A 23,236-nucleotide genomic window follows, 5' to 3' on the forward strand; every position below is an offset into this window, starting at 1 on the left:
CTGTCTCGTCCATCACTGTAACTTCCAGAGTATGTAGCACAGTGCCTGTTACATGGCAGATACTAAAACGATTTGTGAGTCAACAGATGGCCAGGCCCTGGAGGCTCACACCTGTAATTCTAGCTACTCAGGAGGCAGAATCAGGAGAATCGAAGTTCAAAGCCAGCCTGGGCAAATATTTCCTGAGACCCTATTTCAAAAAATACCCCACACAAAAAAGGGCTTGTGGAGTGGCTCAAATGGTACAACGCCTGCCTCACAAGTGTAAGGCCCTGAGTTCAAGCCCTGGTAAGGCCAAAAAAAGAGAAGAAAAAAAAACCAAAGAATGAATGAATCAAAAAGTCTGGATTTAATGATCAAAACAAAACAAAACAAAACAACAACAACCCAGCAGAGGAGGCCCCCAGCCTACAGCTCGGGAGGTCTTGCTCGGTGAGCACAGGTCCAGAATGCACCCCGGTGCAGACCTCGGTCCTTCTAGACCTCGTTGGGGCCGTCCTTGTCGGCATAGATGAGGAAGCCGGTGAAGAGGCTGTCGGTCCAGTAAGGGTCGTAGAAGAGCCCGTTCTGCTCCGAGTAGAAGATCTGCAGCCAGACCTCGTGGCCCTGCTTGAGAGCCAGGATGGTGGAGCCCGAGGCCACGTCGTGGTTGCCGGTGTTGGCGTCGAAGGTGCGGATGCGGTACTGGCCGTTGTGCACGAGGCCGATGGCCAGGTGCCTGTTGGCCAGCGTGATGGCGTAGGTGAAGTAGTAGATCCCCGGCACGCCGCACACGAACTTGCCGCTGGACGCGTTGTAGTGGCCGCCCTCGTTCATCAGAATCTTGTCGAACTTGATGGGCAGGCGCTCCCGAGGGTAGCTCTTGGTCACTGCCACCGAGAAGGCCGACTTGGCCTGGCCGCTGCCGCAGCTGCAGGGGCCCGGGAGGCCCGGATCCCCCTTTTTGCCCTTGGGCCCCTTCTTGCCTGGCGTGCCATGCTTCCCAGGGGTACCACTGACGCCCTTGGGGCCTCGAGGGCCAGCCCGCCCGATGGCCCCGGCCTTGCCCTTTGGTCCTTGCCTTCCCCGGTTACCTGTCCGGCCAGGTGGACCTGGAAGACAGAGCACCTGGTGTTATGGGGAGGCCCTCATCAGCCTGGCAGAGGCTACGGTCTAGGCTTTTCCTCCTTGGGGCAAGACCCCCAGGGTAATGAAAAGGTCAAGGCTTGGGGTCTCAGAAGTGGGGCAAATTCTGATGGTCTTACCTGGGAGACAGAAAAAGCCAGTGTGGGCTTCCAGAACCATGGGGGTCAGGGCAAAAGAACAACTCCGAATGAATCACACCCTTTCCTTTTCCTGCCTTCTAAACAAGAGACTGGTTTGTCCCCAGCTCAGCCCTTCAGCTGCTGCTCTGGTGATGGGGGGGTGAAGAGAACTGGAAGAAGCCTCTTGAATTCTAAATGTTGGCTTTACCAAAGGCCGGAGAATATAGGCCCAGTTCAAATACAAGCAATGCTATGAAAAACAGGCCAGGCTAAGGGAGGGCAGTAACGGGAGAGGGAGGGTAAAGAAGGAAGCCGAGAAGGTGAATATGGTTGATGTACTCTCTATACGAGAATGAATATGGAATTTTTAAACCTGTTGAAATCACCATATGAGTGGGACTAAGGTAGAAAGGAGAAAAATAGAGGGGATGAACCGATTCAGGATACAATACATATATGCATGGAAATGTCACAATGAAACTCCCTATAAAACTTTTTTACTTTTCAATACTGGGGTCTGAGCTCACCTTGAGCCACTCCACCGGCCCTTCTTTTGTGATGGGTATTTTTGAAATAGGGTCTCAGGAACTATTTGCCGGGGCTGGCTTTGAACTGTGATCCTCCTGATTTCTACTTCCTGAGTAGCTAGGATTATAGGTATAAGCCACGGGCGCCCAGCCTGTATAACTATCTTAAACAAAAATGTCTTTTTTTTTTTTCCCCCTCTAAAATGGAGAACAGGAAAGTAAAACAGATCCTGTGTGGGGTTTGGTACCAGTGGGAGGGGGAGGATATAAAGAAAGGGTGTAGGGGGTGAATGTGGTGGAATATTATGTACTCGTGTATGAAAATGGAAACAATGAGACCTGCTGAAACTATTCCAGGAATGGGGGGCATGAAGGAGAATGATAGAAGGGGTGAATTAAATTATGATACATTGTAAGAACTTTTGTAAGTGTCACAGTGTACCCCCAGTACAACAATTAAAAAAGGAAAAAAAAAATGACAAAGAACATCAGCTTTGGTAAAGTCCGGTCTAGTGCCCCAGAGCTCTGGCAACACACGCGTACAGGGGCTTCCCTGCAGCACTGATTACATTAGTGAAAAAAAAAATAGCAACAAGGAAATGCCCACCCAAGGGAAATGATGAAAAACTATGGTCCATCCATACTGTGGAACTCTACACAGGTGTTAGAAAGAAATAAGGAGATTTACACATACTGTAAGAAACCAGCTCTAAAGGATACCAAGCTGGGTTCCATTGGCTCACGCCTGTAATCCTAGCTACTTGGAAGGCAGAGATCAGAATCATGGTTCAAAGCCAGCCTGGGCAAACAGTTCTTGAGACCCTACCTCAAAAACACCCATCACAAAAGAGGGCTGGCGGAGTAGCTCAGGTGGCACTTGCCTAGCAAGTGTGAGGCTCTGAGTTCAAACCCCAGTACCGCCAACAAAATAGAAATAAATAAAATAAAGGATGCCAAGAGGAAAGAGCAGATGGCAGAATCTTTCATGTTACAGGAAAACCACGACACTAAAATCCCTCTACCCACTTAGGTACCAGGACTGTGTCCGGCCTAAATGCTCACCACACACTAGATGGCACGTGTGAGAGAACATTTTCTGTATCACATTTTGCTGTGCAACACTTGTTGGTTTTCAGTATTCAGATTTTATAACATATGAGTTTCTCTCAGTACTACATTTTTAAGCTTCAATACAACATTTTCAAAATATATATGGACAAAGATTTGAGTTGCATCTGAATACAACTGTTATTGTCATGGTCACACAAGTCCTGACTCCCCGGTTAGTAGAACAGCAGAACTGAGTGTAGATGTAATGTATTCGTTTCTTTTTGGCAGTACTGGGGTTTGAACTCAGAGCCTCATTCTTGCTAGGCAGGTGCTCTATCACTTGAGCCACACTGCCAGTCCCAGCATAGAGGTACTGAAAAAAAGTGATCCGTGGTCTTGTGTCTGAGGGCTTTGAGGAAATAATGTTTTAGATGTTTCATGTCTTGACAAGGTATCGTCTATGAACATATGTAGGCTTTTCATTGAGTTTTAGAGGTTTGAATTATGTCATACATTTAAATTTTTCCTTTTTTAATTTTTATTTGATTTTTTTGGTGATACTGGGGTTTGAATTCGGGGCCTTGTGCATCCTAGGCAGTTGCTTTGCCATTTGAGCTTCTCTGCCAGCCCTGTTGTGTGATGGGTTTTTTTCAAGATAGGGTCTCATGAACTATTTGCCCAGGCTGGCTTCAAACGTCGATTCTCCTGATCTCTGCCTCCAGAGTAGCAAGGATTGCAGGCATGAGCCACTGGCACCTGGATTTCCTCTTTTAAATCATTGGGAAAGAGATTTCCAAGCAGCATTTTCTCACTGAAAGCCTAATTTTCAGGAGCAGATTGCTTCCTGGCAATGCCTGGTGTTACACTCCTGGAGTCATTCGCCCACTAGTATTCAATTCTCAGGAGAGGGCCAGAGAGAGCACATGTGGTGGATGGATAGAGCATCTCTGGAGGACTGGAGGAGGAGGAAGGGAGGGAGCAATGGCTAAGGAGGACTGTGCTTTATCTGTGTTGTCTGGATATATTATGACGAGGTCGTATTTGTGCATTACTTATACAATTTAAAAAAAACAAAAAGGATTTGTAGGTCAGTGCTTAGCATGCAAGAAAGCCCAAGTTCAGTGTTCAGTACCCAAAAAATAGGGAAAAAATGAAACCAGAAGGCCACAGAGCTGTTCCTTGATAAAATAAACAAGAGGTGGGAGAAGGGGCCAGGAGGAGGGAAATAGAGACTGTCGTCGTGGCTTGTAGTTATTTCCCAGGAGACACAAAAGTAAGGACGTGTACCAGTAGCTTTTTATTTGAGGATGTCACTATGCAGCCCAGGCTCGCCTTGAACTTGTGAGCTTCCTGCTTCAGCCTCCCAAGTGCTGGACCCCCGAGCACACACCGCCATGCCTGGTTTGTTTGTGGGGTTGGGGTCTTGCTAACTTTTTGCCCTGGCTGGCCTCAAATTGCAGTCCTCCTAATTTCTGCCTCATGAGTAGCTGGGATTGTAGGCAAGTGTCACCATGCCTGGTTTCCCAGGAACTTCTACCATGGGCTGTGTGATATGTTTCCTTCTTGCTTGTTTTGAGTTTGCTTTTCAGAGCTTTCTGGGATGGATTTGTGTATGTGTTGGGGGTGGTTGTTTGCTACCCCTGAAGTGGTCCCGGGTGACCTGGCTTTATCTGGGTTATGCATGTCAGGACTCTCCATCTCTGCCTCTTGACTTTGCCTTCCTCAGGACACTGGAGGCATTGCCTTCACTGCTTCTGACCCAGGGGAGCATCAGCAGCGGAGACTTTCTGCCTATCATCACAGGCAAATCTCCAGGAAAGTCCCTGCTTGGAGCATGTGTTCAGTCTACCACGGTGGCCAGCACCTGACTTTCAGCACCTGGCATAAAGTCCAAGCCATTGTCCTTCCTCTTAGAGCGACACTTCTGAGAGGGAGGTACTTTTAGCAGAGTTGATTGGGTGTGGTAGGAAATGGCCTGGATTTGGGGTCTGCTCCTAGCTTATGGGAGCTCAGCAGTCCACTGAGGGGTGACTAACATGCATCGACTAGTGCATTACCCCTATTCTATTTCACCTTCACCACAGCCTGGCGGAATGGGTGCTACCATTGTCCCTGTCAAAGAGATGAGGAAACTGATGGCTAGGGAGAGATTAGGGCATTGCCAAAATTAGATTCCAGGTTAGTTTCCAAAGTTCAACTCCTTACGACTAGGATGTGCTATTCTTTTTTTTTTTTTTCTTTTTGGTGGGACTGGGGTTTGAACTCAGGTCTTTGTGCTTACAAAGCAGGTGCTCTCCTGCCTTAGCCACACATCCAGTCCATTTTGCTCTGGTTATTTATTTTAGAGATGAGCTCTTGACAACTTTTTTGTCTGGGCTGGCCTCAAACCTCAGTCCTCCCGATCTCAGCCTCCCAAGTAGCTAGGACTACAGATGTGAGCTACAGACACCAGCTTGATGTGCTGTTCTTAACTTACCCTCTCAGTTTCCTCACATGTACTAGGAGGTAATAAGAATATCCCCTTTATGGGATGGTATTGACAGCCAGGAGGTCAGATGAGAAAGTTACTCAAAAATGCCTATTAAAACTCGAGGCAAAAAAAGTTGGTATAAGGCTGGTGGCATACAGCGTGTATGTAGTGTGAGCAAATCCCTGGGTTTAGTCCTTAGCGGCAAAAAATAAGTTATTATTATTTCTCACTGCTTAACATGTGCATTTGGGGATGGTGACACTGAAGAGTGCTGGGTGAAAGCCTGCAGCTATGCGGTACGTTTGGTGGCCAGGCATCCCTTCCTTGGGGACTCATCCTTCACTACTTTATGGCTCCCAGTGGAGCTGTCATCCCCAAGGACTAAATGCACTCACCACCCACTCACAAACACCAGGTGTGACACATTACCCAGTCCTGCACACGGGAGACCCCGTGATCCAAGGGATTGGGCCAGGGTACACTTGTGACCTCCCAGCGTTGGTCATTCTGAGATTTGCTATATGGACAAAGTCACAGGATGTAGACTTGACCCACCAGTCGCTGGTTCAGAACTTCCAGCCTTTGTGAGGATGAAACCAACAAAGACAGAAGCAGAGCCCCGACAAGTATTTAAGTCCCTCCATCTAGCCACTCCTGAAGCCCAGCTCTTGGTCTTCTCCGTTCCTCCTTTCCTCCCTTCTTCCCTTCCTCCCTTCTTCCTTTCCTTCCTTCCTTTCCTTCCTCCCTTCTTTCCTTCCTTCCTTCTTTCCTTCCTACCCTCCTCCCTCCCTCCTTTGTTTTCTTCCTTCTATCTTTCTTTTCTTCCAGTACTGGGGCTTGAACTCAGGGCCTACCCTTGAGCCACTCCACCAGCCCTTTTTGTGATGGGTTTTTTTTGAGAAAGGGTCTATTTGCCTGGGCTGGCTTCAAACTGCAATCCTCCTGATCTCTGTCTCCTGAATAGCTAGGATAACAAGCATGAGCCACTGACACCCGGCTCAGTTTCTTGAGTTAACAAATTCTACTTGGGGCTATAAATTGGGTTTCAGTCACGTCAACCCAAAGAGGCGTTTGCATAGTATTTCAGGAGACTTGTTCCACGTTACTTAGCAATTCAAAGGTGCAGCAGAGTCAGGAACACCTGATTTGATGTCCTCTGTTCCATTCAGAAACAGTTTATAAAGAGACAGAAATTTTGGCTATAAAGAAAGGAATGAAATTGGGCATAGTGGTCACGCCTACAATCCCAGCATTTGGGAGGTAGAGGCAAGACGATTTCAAATTTGAGGCCAGCCTGGATTACAAAGTGAGGCCCTATCTCAAAAAAAAACAAAAACAAACTAACAAAAAAGAGTTGGTCACATGCATGGTGGCACTCAGGAAGTAGAGAATGGGTTCAAGGCCAGCCCAGGCAAAAAGTAAGCGAGACCCTGATTGAACGAATAGCTGGATGTGATGGTGCATGCTTGTCGTCCCAGCTACACAGGAAGTGTAAGTATTGGGACTGTGGTCCAAGGCCAGCCCTGGGCAAAAATAAGAGACCCTACCTGAAAAATAACTAAAGCAAAAAAGGCTGGGGGCGTGGCTCGAGAGATAGATCGCCTGCCTAGCAAGCACAAGGCCGAGTTCAAACCCCAGTCCCACCAAAAAATAAAAGAACTAATACTAGTTTCAGCAACTGAATAAGCGCCCTCTGTGCCAGGTGCTGTCAAATCCAGGCAGGAACTGAACCCAGGCCCAGGCCTCTTACCTTCTTCTCCACTGTCCCCTCGGTCCCCGTCCTGGCCATCCTGGCCATCTTTACCAGGAAAGCCCATTCTTCCCATCATTCCTGAGGGTCCCGGGGCTCCTGGGGGGCCAGGTGGGCCCTGGGGGCCAGGCAGGCTGCAGACGAGTTGAGGGGTGCCTTTCTGGAACTCCCTGCGAGCAAAGGCCCCCAGCAGCGGGTCAGCAGCACAGGGGAGGGCACAGGCCAAGAACACCCAGGGGATCATGGTGGCTGCCTGTGGGAGGCAAGAGAATGGTGGCAGATGAGTGGCCGTGGAGCTGAAAGGCATGCAGAGGAGCAGGTGACGGTAGAGACACCTGTGAGGGTGATTCTGTCCCTCGCTCTTTCCAGAGTCACCTTCAGAGAGCTGGACAGAGTGTCACTGTATCGTGTGGACATATTTGGATGAGCTGAGTCACGTGTCCCGATACAATGTGGAGCTATCTGAGGGTGAGAGTTCATCAGACCTCATCAGTCCATTTTCCTCCAGAGGGGCTGAAAGACAAAGGAATTTACTTTCTAGGGATGGACACCTGGGAGCTGTATGTGGGAGAAATGTCCTATGCTGCTTCTAGGAAGGTTAAAAAAAGGTCCTGTCTGGGGGTTGACACCAGTAGGAGGGGAGAGGATATAAGAAAGGGTGAATGTGGTGGAGATATTATGTACTCATGTATGAAAGTGGAAAAGTGAGACCTGTTGACACTGTTCCAGGAATGAGGGGAATAAAAGAGAATGACGGAGGGAGTAAATTTATCTACAATATATTGTAAGAACTTTGTAAATGTCACAGTGTACCCCCAATACAATAACAGAGACCTTTATGGCAAAGATGCAAGTGAGGAAACAGAGGGTCAGAGAAGCTGAGCTGTGGTTCTAAGTCATGCAGTGACAGCCAACAGGGCTGGGATGGGAGCAAGGCCATGCCGATCTAGAGCTAGACGGTCTTTAAGGCTGGACCCAGCCATCCCTGAAGCCCGGTGTTAAGGTTCTAACTCACTGATCAGTGGGTTCTGCACTCTGACGTTCTCTCCTCCCCACTCCCACTGTGCAGATGCAGAAACTGAGGCCCAAAGCAGAAATAAGTAGCTTGCCAAGATGTCCTGACAAATCGCCTCTGTTGCTGGGTAATCAACAGTGTCATTCCAGGATGACTTCAGCTGTGAGGAGGAGCCCCTGACTGCTGACTGGTTTGTGCCCTTTTCCTTCTCTGGTCCTCAGTCTCCCCACCTGAACAACAGGGGTTGGACTACAGCAGTAATTCCCAATCTGAGTGTGCACCAGATCTGCCTGGAGGGTCCCACCCCAAAAGTTTCTGAGTCACTAGTTCAAAGGCATGTTGGATACTGCACTCGCAGTAAGTTTCTAAGTGGCACTGTGAATGGCGGCCTGGGGACCCCACCTGGAGAACTGCTAGACTAGCTGTTTTCTAAGGTCCTATCCAGCTGGGATGCTGAGCCCTCATCCTATGATCTTCCTTCTCTCTCTGTATCTGAAGCATTGCTGGCTTCACTGTCCTCACACAGCCTTTGGGTCCCTAACCAGAGCCTGCAGGGGCTCATGGGACTGCAAGGCTGTGGGGAGGATGGTGACACTGCTCAAGCCCTGGAGCTCAGGTTTCCTTTCTGGTCCCTCCACATCCTTTTGGATGTGACCCTGCTTTGCCCTTGGCATGGGGAACTGTCCAGGCTTTTGGGCTGTCTTTGGTCAACTGCAACTCCCGCTCTGATGCTCCAGGGGTGTAACTTCAGGCAAGCCACCTTCCTTTTCTGGATTCCAGTGGGCTTCTCTGGGGAAATGTCATAGAGGTGCCACTGGGCAGGTAGAACCAGGACCAGATGTTACTTAAAATACAGTAGAGTCATGGAGTAACAACTATTCTTTCCAGTTTCTTGGGGGGAAAAGTCTCAGCTTGGTGACGGTGTCTTTCTTGTCTCTTAACCTCTTTCTGATATCTCCTGCTATCAAATCATATGCCCGTCTGTAGCAGTGCAGACCCATCCCCCCCTTTTTCCCATACTAAGTCATTTTTTCAACAAGTATTAGTCTGGCGGAGTGGTTCGAGTGGTAGAGCACCTGCCTAGTAAGTGCAAGGCCCTGAGTTCAAACACTGGTAATGCAAGAAAAAAAAAAAAAGTTAGAACAAGTATTTATTGAGAACCTACCAAGTGCCAGGCACTCCTCTTTGAGAATTCAGCCATCACGCCTGGAGTCTAAAGTCCCTCTTGGAGGTTATGTGTTAGCGGGGGAAACAATAAACATAAATAAGTACAATATTTAGGTTTTTTTTTTTTTTTTTTTTTTTTTGCTGTACTGAGAGATGAGCCCAGGGCCTCGCTCTGGTAGGCAGGTGCTCTATCACTTAAGTCACTCTGCTGGTTCTAATAAGTAGAATTTGGTATGTAGAGCTACGAAAAGAAGGCAAAAAGAAAAGGAAGGAGATTGAGACCATCAACAGGGAGTTAGTGTGTGCATGTATTTTTTTCACTGTAGCAGTTTATTAGAGCAACTATGAATTCATAAATTTGGTAGCACCCAGAACCAAGAGAACAGAGAGCTCTGCTCAGCAATATGGGCAGCAGTATTTATAGATAGAAAAAAAGATAGTGGTACACAGAAACAGCTTGATTAGTTATAGCCAAGATTTTGCCTTATTTGGGCAAATTAAGTCTTACTGGCCTGATGAGGCATTTACCTTAGATGGATATCTGATCAGTTGGCAGCTTCTGATTGGCTGAAGCTTGACTGCTGTGATTGGATGAGGCTCAGTTAATTTGTTACAAAGAAGGTAACTTAGGTTGCAGCTAGTTTATACATTAAGTTAGGTTGCAGTTTGCTACAGAGGGATTCAAAGTATGGAGTCAGCTTTAGGCCAAATTTAATTTAACTTGATACCAATATTCATTTGAAAAGATAAGATGTGAAAATGGAAAGATTTTGAGGATCAGGTATCTCACATACAGCAGAAAGTGGGATTGCACCATCAAATCAAGAAAAAGAAAGGTAAACAAAGGTGGGGATATAAAATGGGATGGTAGCTATAAAATTTTAAAACAGAACTCCCGCCGGGGGCTGATGATTCATGCCTGTAATCCCAGCTACTCAGGAGGATCAAAGTTCCAAGCCAGCCCAGGCAAATAGTTTGTGAGACCCTATCTGGAAAAAAACAATCACAAAAAGGGGCTGGTGGAATGGTTTGAGGTGTAGACACTGAGTTCAAGCCCCAGCATCGCAAAAACAAACAAACAAACAAAACCTAAAAAAAGACAAGATCGAACTCTCATATGATCCAGCCATCCCACTTCAGGCTATATATCCAAAAGGATGAAAATCAGGATCTTAAGATAACCATATTCCCATATTCATTGCAATATTATTTACAATAGCCAAGATACAGCTGCTGCTGTGCGGGAAGGGGGCTGACCACCCTGTGCTCTCCCCTGGTCGATGGAAGATTCAGACATCCTGCAGTAGGAGTGGCTTAGGCCCCAAGGGATTCTGATGGAAAGTAGGACCTCCAATGTGACAACCATGAGGGGTAGACACCAGAAGACCTCCAGCTGAGGGGGAGGCCTGGATTTGCCAGAGGAAGGAAAATGTGTAGTGTCCATATCATGAGTGCTACGGTCACAGCACCCAGTAGGAGAGCCCCAAAGGGAGAGAGGCAGCTTCACATGTCTGCCAGGCCTGGAGATGAGAGCAGTGTAGTCCCTGTCCCAGGAGTAAACTATGTAGGAGTCACTCTCTGTCCCCTTCCTCTGCTCCCTGCACCCTGCAGTGAGCTGAGCTGAGAGGGTGAGTGAGTGGCTCTGACAGGGTCACCCCTTGGCTAACCCTTCTGAATGCATGAAGGTTGAAGTGTGGATTACTTCAGCTAGGGGCAAGTCACTAACCAAATTTTATAGCGGGGCAGACGGAGGCAAAAGTGAAGCTGTGGTGTGATTCTTTCTCGTGCCACATTTGCTCAACATAATAAATAACGAAGAGGTGCCAGGCAGGTATGACCAATGTCACGCACATATTGCGTGAGTGACAGGTGCTTTTGGAAAAGCGTGGCCCAGCCACTCCGCAGGCCCTGTGATTCACTGTCTCTGTCCCTTTCCTATTTGATGAGTGTCTTGGAAAACCTCCTCTCACAGAATAGGAATTGCATTTTCAAAGCAGGTTTGAAATGATTTGGGAAGTTGTAATCTATAAACAGATCTGAGAGAGTGAAGAAGGAAATGGGAGGGAGTGATCAAGGCAGAGAATCCTGCAAACAACAAACAGGTAGGGAGGAGATGGGGAGGTGGGTATGGATGGACTACCTGTCCCAGTTAGGCTCTGGCTTTCTTCTGACCTCCACGCCCAGCCACGTGTCCCAGTTTCCTCTCCTCAGCCCAGGCCTGTGCTGCGCCAGAGGACGCCTCTCAGCTACAGCTGGCTCTGAGCTGGGGGTGGGTGGGGAGGTTCTGGGACACACTAGGAGGAAGGCTTTTCTCACAGCTGGAGCCGGGAGGTTCCTGAAAGCCCCAGAGGAGTTCCAGTGTCTGAGCCAGGAACTGTTTTGGAAATAAAGGCAGGAGGCTAGATTCTTTTTCAAGCCTGGACGGAGGGAGAGGAGAGTCTCCCAGCCTTCAGGGCACCTCCAAGAAAAACAAGGCTCCAAATCGCCCTGCAACCAGCCTGTGCCCCACTGTACACCCCACTGTCTACACTTTGGTGGTGCTTAAGAGTGGAGCCGAGACCCCAAGGAATCCAGTACATAAATTTAGAATCATGATCTTGGACCATCTAATCCAACCCCTTCAGTTCTGGATGGGGAAACTGAGGCAAAGGCAAGCTGACTTGACTGCATACCTCCAATGCTCCAGGCACGTATGAAGTTCTTTACTTATGTTGCGTTAGTGAAAGTGATCATGGGTTGGCAGTGTGGTTCAAGTGGTAGAGTGCCTGCTTTGCAAGCGTGAAGCCCTGAGTTCAAAACCCCAGTCTCCCATATACATGTAAAAAAAATTGAAAGTGACCAATAAACCCTACACGAGCAGAATACCTTTTGCCTCATTTTTCAAAGAAGGAAACAGAGGCTCCAGGGAGGGAAATAATTTACCCACAGTCACAGAACCAGGGAGCAATGGGGACACTGAACACAGGTCTCTGAGGGTCACGTTTACCCTGCTGTCCCTTGCTCCCTTCCCCCAATATTTTTTTCTCCTGTTTTACAGAAGAGGAAACTGAGACTCAAGAGATGCTAACTTGCTCGTGTTTACACAACCAGTTGGCGGCAGAAATTGCATTTGAACTTGAGTTTGGCCGCCCCAAATGCTCAAATGCTTTCCATTATGTCAGTGTTTCTTAGATTTTTCCTCCCAAACACCCCAAATTACATAAGAGACCTTGAAACCCATGCCAAAGCCACACACAGCCATGGAGGAATTGCTTTGATAGCTTGTATTTTACGTTTTGGTTTCATACCCACGCAGGCACACTCTGTGACTTTTGCTTTCTCAGGATACTTGGAAAAATCAAGAGCTGAGGAAATCCTGCTGTCATTTGAGAGGCAGGAGCCGCCTGGGCCCTGACTCCCCAGCACAAACCCCTTTGGGGTGTTCATGGCCATGTGCCCTGGGGCTGAGCCAAGAGATGGGGGTGCACAAGGCACACCCGTCTCAACCTCATCCATTCTCCATTCCTCAGCTGCGAGAAATTTAAAAATATCTTCCCTAAACCCCTCCAGTAGCTGCTGACTGCAAACAGCAAACAATGGAACCCCTGATGTGGCCCTAAATGACCTGGTCCCAGCCTCCGCCTGGCCTCAGCTCTCCCTCCTCCCTTCTCTTGCTTCCTGCCAGCCACCAGGGCCTCCTACAGGCCCAGCTCCTTTCCAGAGCCTCTGCCTGGGACCTAGTGACTCCACCCTCTGGCTTGCTGGCCCTGTCCTGCTGTATTTTAGCTTAAATGTCACTTCTTCCAGGGCAGCTCTCTGTTGGATCCCAACCCTTCGTTTCTTTTCTGGCCTTTGCAAAAACTCGCTGGTATTTATTTATTTAATTTTTTGGTGGTACTGGAGTTTGAACTCAGGGCCTCACGCTTGTTAGGCAGGTGCTATACCACTTGAGCCACTCTGCCAGATCTTGGTGTTTAATTTATTTGGTTGCCTCTCCCACTAAAGTGTAAGTCTCCCAAGCGTGGGACCCAAGGCTGGCTACCTGGCTTCAAATTTCCTCACACACACTGGGTATTTAAGAAATATCTGCTTAATTAATAAGTGTTTGAAACATGAACCTCAAGAAAGTCCACAGTGAAGAGAAAACAAGGCAGTGGCCTAAATCCAGAAGGGCTCCCCGATTCAAGTAACTTCTCTTTTTCTCTCAGTTTTTCTGATCCTTGGACTAGAACCTGAACAAATCCTTGGCGGTGCTGGGGTTTGAACGCAGGGCCTCAGCCTTCCTAGGTAGGTGCTCTACCACTTGAACTAGCCCAACCTAGATCGTAGGGTGTCCTAGAGACAAGGCTGGGTCTTTCTATCCCCACCCCCTGGGCTGGATTTGTAGAACACCTTACATATAGAAAATATTCCAGGAATAGTGGTCAGTTGATCAGAAAAAAAGTAAGCGTTAGCCTTCCTTTACCTTTTAAAGAATCTAAATTGTCCTTTCTGGATGTGGAAAGGTGTGACTTCCACACCTAAGGGAGGAGGGCTTCAGTAAGTCTTCCTGCTGAAGGGGAAAATGTTAGTTGGTTAAACCGTAGAGACATAAGGTGCTAAACTTGGATGGGTTCTGAAGTCTGGTTTTAATTTCTCAGTCCTGGTCTTCTCACCTCTGGGGAAAGGAGCTAATGATTCCTAAAAACACACGTCCCAGGCAAGCCCTAGGAGCTGACGGCCTGCAACCTGGAGCCCGTGGTGAGGGAAGAGCCCTCCTCATCCCCGCTTTATCCCAGCCCACAGGACACAGCTTGGCAGCTCATTCTTGAGGACTATGACTCTCATGGAATTTTCTGGAATGTGACCTGCCAGCACAAACCATAAGAACACTTATCTGGGGCTTGAGTGAGGCTGCTGGGCCTGGGTGTTGAACAATCTCCCCTCAGGGATCCGAAGGTAAAATTATGCCCAAAAGTTGTTTCAGTCAAAGTTTAAAACAACTCTTAGCTCAGTGGTTAAAAGGCGTGGGAAACCCAGCCACTTGGTCTCCTTAACTGTCCAGTGGAAATAACGGCCTGCTCACTCCACAGGGTTTGTGTGAGGAATCAGGTGATGCCTTCAGAGCACTCAGATTTGGAAGGAACTCTGTCTAAAATGCCCCCAGACCTAACCTCCTCCTAGGAAGCCCTCACAGCTGCTTGGCTCATCCTGCAAGCCTCAGGTCCAACCTGGTCACCTACAAAGCCTGCCCCGAGCACAGCCTCAGCTCTCCATCCACCTCTCTCACCACCCTGGTCTGCCCTTCAAAGCACCTGGCCCAATTCATGGTTATGCATTTGCTTGTCTCACAACTTCTTAACAGTCTCTCTCCCCCCTGGAAGGTCCATGAAGATAGGTGCCCTGCTGCTGTTCTCTTGTACCACACGAGCCTAGTACAGTGTCCATACACTCAGCCTTGAATGAAATGTCACTCTTGTAATTAATACAATACCAACAGGAACACAAGGATTTCAACACATATCTGGTTGGCAAAACCACCCTTTGCTACTGGGAACCATGTGAGATGACTGATCTTGGATTCAGAAGACCCCGAGTGTCAACCCTTATTTTGTAACTTCCTGGTCATGAGACCATGGGAATGTCATTTCATCCTATCTGGGCCTCCATTTCCCCACCTGTAGAATGGGACAATAACATTTGCCCAGTCTGCCTTACAGAATTGTTCTGAGACTCAAACAAGATAACAGATGTGGGAGCAAAACATTCTACAGGAGTTAGAATCTGGTTTAAAATGGCGGCTGTCACCACTTGCAGTTGAACTTGGAGACTGCAGTCCTGATCTCCCACTAGGAGACCCTGGAGTGTTAAGGGGGACACCCTGGAGTGTTAAGGGGGACACCCTATCTTGGGTGAAGGAGGAAACCTGAATCTGATCTAACAGGGTAATTCTCTTCTCCTCATGCATGGTGTCAAAAGGGACAAGGCTGGTGGCTGGAATAGGACACAGCTTGCTTGCAGAGGAAACTTGCTGAAAAAAAAAATCCACTTTGATGGGAGTGGGAATTCTATAATGGGAACCACCCCACCTTCTGAAATTCCAGATAGCAAATTGGAAGCAGCCCTCTCCAGTTTCTCGAAAAAGGACAGAGGTTGCCTGAAGGGGAGGGAGAGGCTGGCTGCAGCTCAAATCACAGTGTGCTGTAAGCATCCCCTTTTCCTGGGCTCTCAAGATTGAGGCCCACTTGGAAACACTGCAGTATCCAGAGTAAAATGCAGAGGGTCAAAAGGCATGGGCCCACTTGCCACCAGGTACCAAAAAAATATTCGATATGATCTTTTGTTTCTCTCCCCTCATTTCTGGCTCAGCCTAGAAAAAGAGGTCCGAGGACAAAGTATGACATAACGAGGGGTCTCAGAAAACAGGATCTTGTGAGGTTTGCTTCGGCAAGTATTCCTGAAAGCACACAGGAAATCAGCCTTGGAATTTGTGCTGCAGAATCGTATTTTCTGATATATACACCCCAAGCCCTTCCAAAGCAACAAACACAGCATATAAAGTGGTGGGCAGTGCATCCCAGTCCTCTGGCCCTGGCTGCTTCCAGTCTGAGCTGCTTCCCTGAACACTGAAGGAAGAGTCATGTTTTAGGGTGACTAAAGCCAAAGTCATCAAGCTTGGCCTGCCTATAGCTATTTGTGCCACGTGGAGACCAAGGAGGGCAGCAAAGGAGACGAATGTGTGCTGTGCAGGTGGTGAGGGGAAGGAAGAAACCCGGGGGCAGGGTGCATCTCCTGAGGCCAGCCTCCCCCAGGTGGCAGGGCAGTGGGGGACTGTTTCAGCAATACTGTCCAATAGCAAAAATGATGAAAGTCACATATTTCATTTTAAATGATCTCACTGCCACATTTAAAAAGTAAAAAGAAGCCAGGCACCAGTGACTCACGCCTATAATCCTAGCTACTTGGGAAGCTGCGATTGGGAGGATCTCAGTTCCAGGCCAGCCTGGCAAAAAAATCAGTAAGACTCCATCTCAACCAATAGCTGGGTGCTGTGACCTGTGTCTGTCATCCCAAGCTACACAAGGCTGAGATCAGGAGGATCATGGTTCCAGGCCTGCCTGTGCAAAAGAGTTTGTAAGACCCCATCTCAACTGAAGAAAGCTGGGTGTAGTAACATGCACCCGTCATCCCAGCGATGGCAGGAAGCAGAAAATAGGAGGATTGCATTGCAGTCAAGGCCAGCCTGGGCAAAAAGTGAGACCCTATCTCCCAAATAACTAGAGCAAGGAGGGCTAGAGGTGTGGTTCAAGTAGTAGAGCACCTGCCTTGCAAATGCAAAGTCCTCAGTTCAAACCCTAGAAACACTAAATAAATAAATAAGCAGGTGGGATTAATTTCAATCTGTTATTTAGCCTAATATATCCCAAATGTCATTTCAACATATAATCACTGCAAAAACTACTAATGAGACATTTTACATTCTTTAATTAGGACTAAGTCTTCAAACCCAGTGCTGTGTGTTACACTTGTAGCACCTCTCAATTCAAACTGTGCACACTCCACACCGTGTGCCTACTGGATTAGCCTTAGCATGGCTACTTGGGTTCAAATACCATTAGCTGATATGACTTTGCTACGGATTGGATGTGTACCCCAAAAGTTCGCGTCAGAAATGTAACCCTCAAGTTCATGCGTTAGTGGAATTTGAGGTGAGGCCTTTGGCAGGCAGTTAGGGTGAGACAAGGGCATAAGGGAAGGTCCCGTGAGGCATTAGTGGTTTTAGAAGGACAGCAAGAGAAGAGGAAGGATGGCATGCCGCCTTGGCCCTCTTCCTCTGAGCCACACTGTGTGCTCGTGCACGTGGTGCCCACCTCACCAAGGATCAGGGTCCATGGGACACGGAGTGTGTGTGTGCCAGGGGGCTGGGTACCATGGGCCTGCACATGGATGCCCAGTAAGTTGTGCTGCTTGTTGCCTTTGAGGCCAGACACTGTGGATCTGGAGGAGAAAAGATGTGGTCACTGCTCCCTGAGGGTCCAGTCAAGCCCTCTAACTCTGTATTTGTATTGAGGGTCCAGCCTGGTCCACCTGTGTGACCAGGACAGAAAACATGCCTTGCTCTTCCTTTGTCTTTGTAATATAACAGTCTCTCCACGAAGCATCCAGGAACAGGCAGGAGGCAGGGAAAGAAAATTTGGGGGCTGGATGAATCCTCAGAATGGCATAGCAGTGATGATCCAGGAACTGGGGAAGAAAAACATATTCTGAACTGTGAAGGGGTGGGGGAGAAAAGCTGTTTCCTTGATTTCTCTAGCTGCCCCGAGGGCTTCCACAGAGTCTCTCTGATCAAGCCCAGGGCATTCAGGGTAAACTATAGATATGATACACATCTGGCCTGAGAGACCACAGAGCCAGTCTAACACTGAACTTGCTGTTTAACCTTGGGTAAGTTATTTAACCTCTGGGCCTCAGTTTCCTTATTTGTAAAACTGGGGACCTTAATACCGTATGACCTTATTTGAATCATCTGAATTTGAAATAGCATGATGTAAAAATACTTATTCTTTCACTTTATGTGTGAAATCTGACATCATCCTAAATTCTCAAATCAGAAGTTGGTCAAGAACCTTGAAGGCAGTGTAGGTTGCAAATTGCAAACTGTGTTTATGCTGTACCGTATGTGATCGTACTGTTCCACCAGTTAAGCAGACACACCTGCCATCCTTTGGCAAGTGGATTTGGAATGATTTGGAGTCTTCAGGAATGTGTCCTTTGAGTAACTGGACAGCTTAACCCTCTTATAAAGTAACTGTGAGTATTAAATGAGCTGATGCAGTGAGGAGTCCACAGCAGGCTCTCTGTGACAGTGATGGTCTGATACAGGAATCACCGTGAGAACAAAGAGAGGTCGCACCACAGGAGAAGGTTACTTACACGAGTGTGGATAAACCAGCAGACCTGGGGCTGCTGTTCCGCCATCTGTAATATGGTGGTAACAGCCAGCTCAGAGTGGGGAGAACATCTGTGAGCTTTGATGAAAAACAGCAAGGGGTTAGACCAGCCCATTCTACTTCCAGCAGAGCATGAATGCAAAGGCGCAGGACATCCGTAGGTGCGCCTGCTTTAACTGAGGTTCTAAGCTTCAAATTCAGTCATTCCATGATCTGCTTTTTATTAAGATTGCAGTGTGCAAGAACCAGCAGAGGGCTTTGAAAAACTATAGAAAATGACCCCCACCACTGAGGAAATTGTATCTTCCCAAGAGTGACCAGATAGCTAACTAACAGCCTTATATAGACGACAAATCACACTGTGCCTTTTGTTTTTGTTTCAATTTGAAATGGTTGCTAATTTAAAACATGGGCGGTGTGCTGGTGGCTCACGCTGTAATCCTAGCTACTTGGGAGGCTGAGATCAGGAGGATCACAGTTCGAGGACAGCCCAAAATAACTAGGGCAAAATGGACTGGAGGTGTGGCTCAAGTGGTAGAGTGCCTGCTTTGCAAGCGTGAAGTCCTGAGTTCAAACCCCAGTTCCACAAACAAAACAAAACAAAACTTGGGCAATTTTATATTAAAATAAAGATGTGCAGCTTTTCATGGGGACCTGGAGAATCTAAGCACATGAGCCTGCATTCTGGAAGGTCACCAATTGGCTGTCCCTTAACATAGGGTGCTGATGAAGACTGCATTGTCTTCCCCAAATTCATATGCTGGTGTCCCAACCCCTACAATCTCAGAGGGGATTGTGTTAGAGGTAGGGCCTTTAAAAAGGCAAGAAAGGTAAAATGAGTCCCCTGTGCAGGCCCTCATCCAATAGGGCTGGGCACTAGTGGCTCACGTGGCTTATGCCTATAATCCTAGCCACTCAGGAGGCAGAGATCAGAAGGATCTGGTCTGAAGCTAGCCTGGGCAAATAGTTTGAGAGACCCTATTCTGAAAAAAAAAAAAGGGGCTGGTGGAATGGCTGGAAGCCAAGGGGAGAGGCCTTGGATCTGCTGAAACCTTGATCACGGACTTCTGGCCATGAGAGAAATAAATGTCTGTTGCTTTAGCTCCAGACTGTGGTACTCTGTTATGGTGGCCAGAGCTGATCACAATGCAAGGCCTGCATTCTTCAGCATCCAGAACACTCATCACTTCCAAATGCCATCCATCACACTTATGGACGTGTTGGGCACAGTCCCAGTGGGCACCTAAATTTGTAAACCCTGACCTAGAGGAAAAGAGCAATGATTATGCAGGTGTGTCATGTGTTCTAATTGCAAAGCTTTGAAGTTCTTTTCTCCTTTAATTCTCCCCACAGTTCTAAAAGTTTGATACTTCCATCTCCACTTAGCAGAATAGAAAACAGAGATTGGACACATGAAAATCATTTTCCCATGTCAAACATACCTGGGAACCCAGGCCTGCCGACTCGGGGCCTAGAGCTCATGACTCTCCTCCACGGCCCCTCTGCTAACAGGAGAGTCACCCACAGGGCAGGGAAAACTGTGTGCATGTCACAGAAGTGACCCATTTATAGACGTGAACAGATCCAGGGCAGGATTACTGGCTTGGGAAAATATTTGGCATAGAATTCCTTTCGAAAGCAAACCTAGAATACAGCTTGATGAAAAGAAATCTGACTGCAGGGTTCTTCTCATGGAGGCAAAGTAAGTTAGGCCGGCCTCTGACCAGGCAGAAGGCCCAGGAAACGTCTCTGCCACCCCAGAGTGGATATTTGGGGGCAGGAACTGTGGGTTTGAGACTGGGGAAAGAATGTCCAACCTGCAGGGTTAGGATGAAAGAGGGACCAGTGGGACAGGGAAGAATGGTGGGATTTGCAGAGAAAAAAGGGGCTTCTCGGGGAACTTGCTGAATATTTGATGGAGACAGAGTAGCATCAAAGATGACCCTAGACTTGAGAAAAGAATCTCAATTCACCCACACAATGACACACTGTGACACCGCTGGAAGAGCAAAGCAGGTGTGTTCTAGGCAGATATGGAAGCGTGGCCAAGACACCCTGCTGAACAGTGAAGAAAGCCAGGTGCAACATGGAATGCAAATGACTTGCAAATTATGTAACTATATTTATATATGTAATGATATATATACATATATAATTTGCATATATATGTGTATAGAGGGGATACACACACACACACACACACACACACACACACACATATGGGGATTTTTCAAAAGAATACAAAAGTTACCGCTTAGAACTGGGTTTTTGGTTTTCACTTTCCACCTTTATAAACTGAATTTCTTATGAGCATCAAGACTTAAAAGAAAAGGTAAGGGCTAGAGTGCAGTTCAGTGATAGGTAGGCCACTTGCCTGGCATGTACCTTGGTACAATCCCCAGTAATGAAAAAAATCAACCAACCAAAAAAAAAGACAAAACCCCCAAAAGAAATGCTTAGATGATCGGCGAGGGCCATGTAGGAGATGGGTGGAAGTCAGGCATCCTGCAGAATGAAGGCAGTGGTGACATTCTCAAAGTCCTGGGGGTTCTGAGGAGCTGGTAGTGGAAAGCAGAGTGAGATAGCAGGATTAGGAATATGGGGAGCCATGCTCATGGATTGGTAGAATCAACATAGTAAAAATGTCGATACTCCCCAAAGTAATCTACATGTTTAATGCAATTCCCATCAAAATTCCAATGACATTCATTAAAGAGATTGAAAAATCTACTGTGAAATTTATATGGAAACACAAGAGGCCACGAATAGCCAAGGCAATACTCAGTCAAAAGAACAATGCAGGAGGTATCACAATACCTGACTTCAAACTATATTACAAAGCAATAACAATAAAAACAGCATGGTACTGGCACAAAAACAGACATGAAGACCAGTGGAACAGAATAGAGGATCCAGATATGAAGCCACACAACTATGAGCAACTTATCTTTGACAAAGGAGCTAAAAATATACGATGGAAAAACAGCAGCCTCTTCAACAAAAACTGCTGGGAAAACTGGTTAGCAGTCTGCAAAAAACTGAAACTAGATCCATGTATATCACCCTATACCAAGATTAACTCAAAATGGATCAAGGATCTTAATATCAGACCCCAAACTCTAAAGTTGATACAAGAAAGAGTAGGAAATACTCTGGAGTTAGTAGGTATAGGTAAGAACTTTCTCAATGGAACCCCAGCAGCACAGCAACTAAGAGATAGCATAGATAAATGGGACCTCATAAAACTAAAAGGCTTCTGTTCATCAAAAGAAATGGTCTCTAAACTGAAGAGAACACCCACAGAGTGGGAGAAAATATTTGCCAATTATACATCAGACAAAGGACTGATAACCAGAATATACAGGGAACTTAAAAAACTAAATTCTCCCAAAACTAATGAACCAATAAAGAAATGGGTATGTGAACTAAACAGAACTTTCTCAAAAGAAGAAATTCAAATGGTCAGAAAACACATGAAAAAATGCTCACCATCTCTAGCAATAAAGGAAATGCAAATTAAAACCACACTAAGATTCCACCTCACCCCTGTTAGAATAGCCATCATCAGCAACACCACCAACAACAGGTGTTGGCGAGGATGTGGGGAAAAAGGAACCCTCTTACACTGTTGGTGGGAATGTAGACTAGTACAACCACTCTGGAAAAAAATTTGGAGGCTACTTAAAAAGCTGGACATCGATCTACCATTTGATCCAGCAATACCACTCTTGGGGATATACCCAAAAGACTGTTACTCCAGAGGCACCTGCACATCCATGTTTATTGCGGCACTATTCACAATAGCCAAGTTATGGAAACAGCCAAGATGCCCCAGCACTGACGAATGGATTAAGAAAATGTGGTATCTATACACAATGGAATTTTATGCAGCCATGAAGAAGAACGAAATGTTATCATTCGCTGGTAAATGGATGGAATTGGAGAACATCATTCTGAGTGAGGTTAGCCTGGCCCAAAAGACCAAAAATCGTATGTTCTCCCTCATATGCGGACATTAGATCAAGGGCAAACACAACAAGGGGATTGGACTTTGAGCACATGATAAAAGCTTTAGCACACAAGGGAGGGGTGAGGATAGGTAAGACACCTAAAAAACTAGCTAGCATTTGTTGCCCTTAACGCAGAGAAACTAAAGCAGATACCTTAAAAGCAACTGAGGCCAATAGGAAAAGGGGACCAGGTACTAGAGAAAAGGTTAGATCAAAAAGAATTAACCTAGAAGGTAACACACACTCACAGGAAATCAATGTGAGTCAATGCCCTGTATAGCTATCCTTATCTCAACCAGCAAAAACTCTTGTTCCTTCCTATTATTGCTTATACTCTCTCTACAACAAAATTAGAGATAAGGGCAAAATAGTTTCTGCTGGGTATTGAGGGGGGGGGAGCGGGAGGGGGTGGAGTGGGTGGTAAGGGAGGGGGTGGGGGCAGGGGGGAGAAATGACCCAAGCCTTGTATGCACATATGAATAATAAAAGAAAAATGAAAAAAAAAAAAGGAATATGGGGAGCAGGTTTTAAATAATGCTGACTGGGCTGGGCTTCGTTTGACCCACACGGGACATCATCATTGGCAGTGCTACTGGTTCAGTGTGCAGGAATACAGGGTCTCTGGGAGATGGCCAGTGGAAGGATGGGACCTTTGAAAGGTTCCAAGTGAAATAGTTTTGGGGTCAAAGGCAGAGGATAATCCCACTGAGGTTGCTGGGAGACCGTTAGGGCCATTGCAATAGCTGGGCTGAGAGATGAAGTCTCTCCAGAGAAGAATAAGGTCAATGTGGATTAAGACAAGGGTGGGAGGAGGAGTGAAGACAGTCGCGAAGAACTGGATGCAAGTCAACCGCCATTTAACTCTTTCTGAGCTCAGTGTGCCGGTCTGTATGATGCATTGCATTAAAGAAATGTGAAGAGTAAACGAGATAATGCACTCAAGTCAACTCTGTGAACTCAAGAATTGACTCAGGCTTCACATGGTTCGAGACCCTTTGCCGTCAGTTACTAGCTGAGAAACCAGGCTCAGGTCACTAAGGTCTCCAGCCTGTCCCTCCGCGGTAGATGGGGTATCTGTTGTCATGGAAACGAAA

At 47.0% G+C, this 23,236-nt stretch overlaps 1 protein-coding gene across 4 annotated transcripts in view; it reads right to left on the minus strand.

Moving 5' to 3' along the window:
• Positions 1–330: 330 nt before the first annotated feature.
• C1qtnf2 (C1q and TNF related 2) overlaps positions 331–23,236 on the minus strand; it is a 46,082-nt gene continuing 23,176 nt past the window's right edge. For 2 of the 4 annotated variants that reach the window (XM_020164547.2, XM_020164546.2), the window contains exons 2-3: positions 7,042–7,294; positions 331–1,091 (exon numbers count right to left, since the gene is read on the minus strand). In XM_020164547.2, coding sequence (XP_020020136.1) covers positions 478–1,091; positions 7,042–7,285 — 858 coding nt within the window. In that variant the 5' untranslated portion in view covers positions 7,286–7,294 and the 3' untranslated portion in view covers positions 331–477. Of the gene's footprint in view, positions 1,092–7,041; positions 7,295–7,416; positions 7,555–9,221; positions 9,264–23,236 lie in introns of those variants that run through there. The other 2 variants (XM_074057678.1, XM_074057679.1) reach the window with 2 other exon arrangements.

Source organism: Castor canadensis, chromosome 16 (genome assembly GCF_047511655.1).
Source record: "Castor canadensis chromosome 16, mCasCan1.hap1v2, whole genome shotgun sequence".
Lineage (NCBI taxonomy): Eukaryota > Metazoa > Chordata > Mammalia > Rodentia > Castoridae > Castor > Castor canadensis.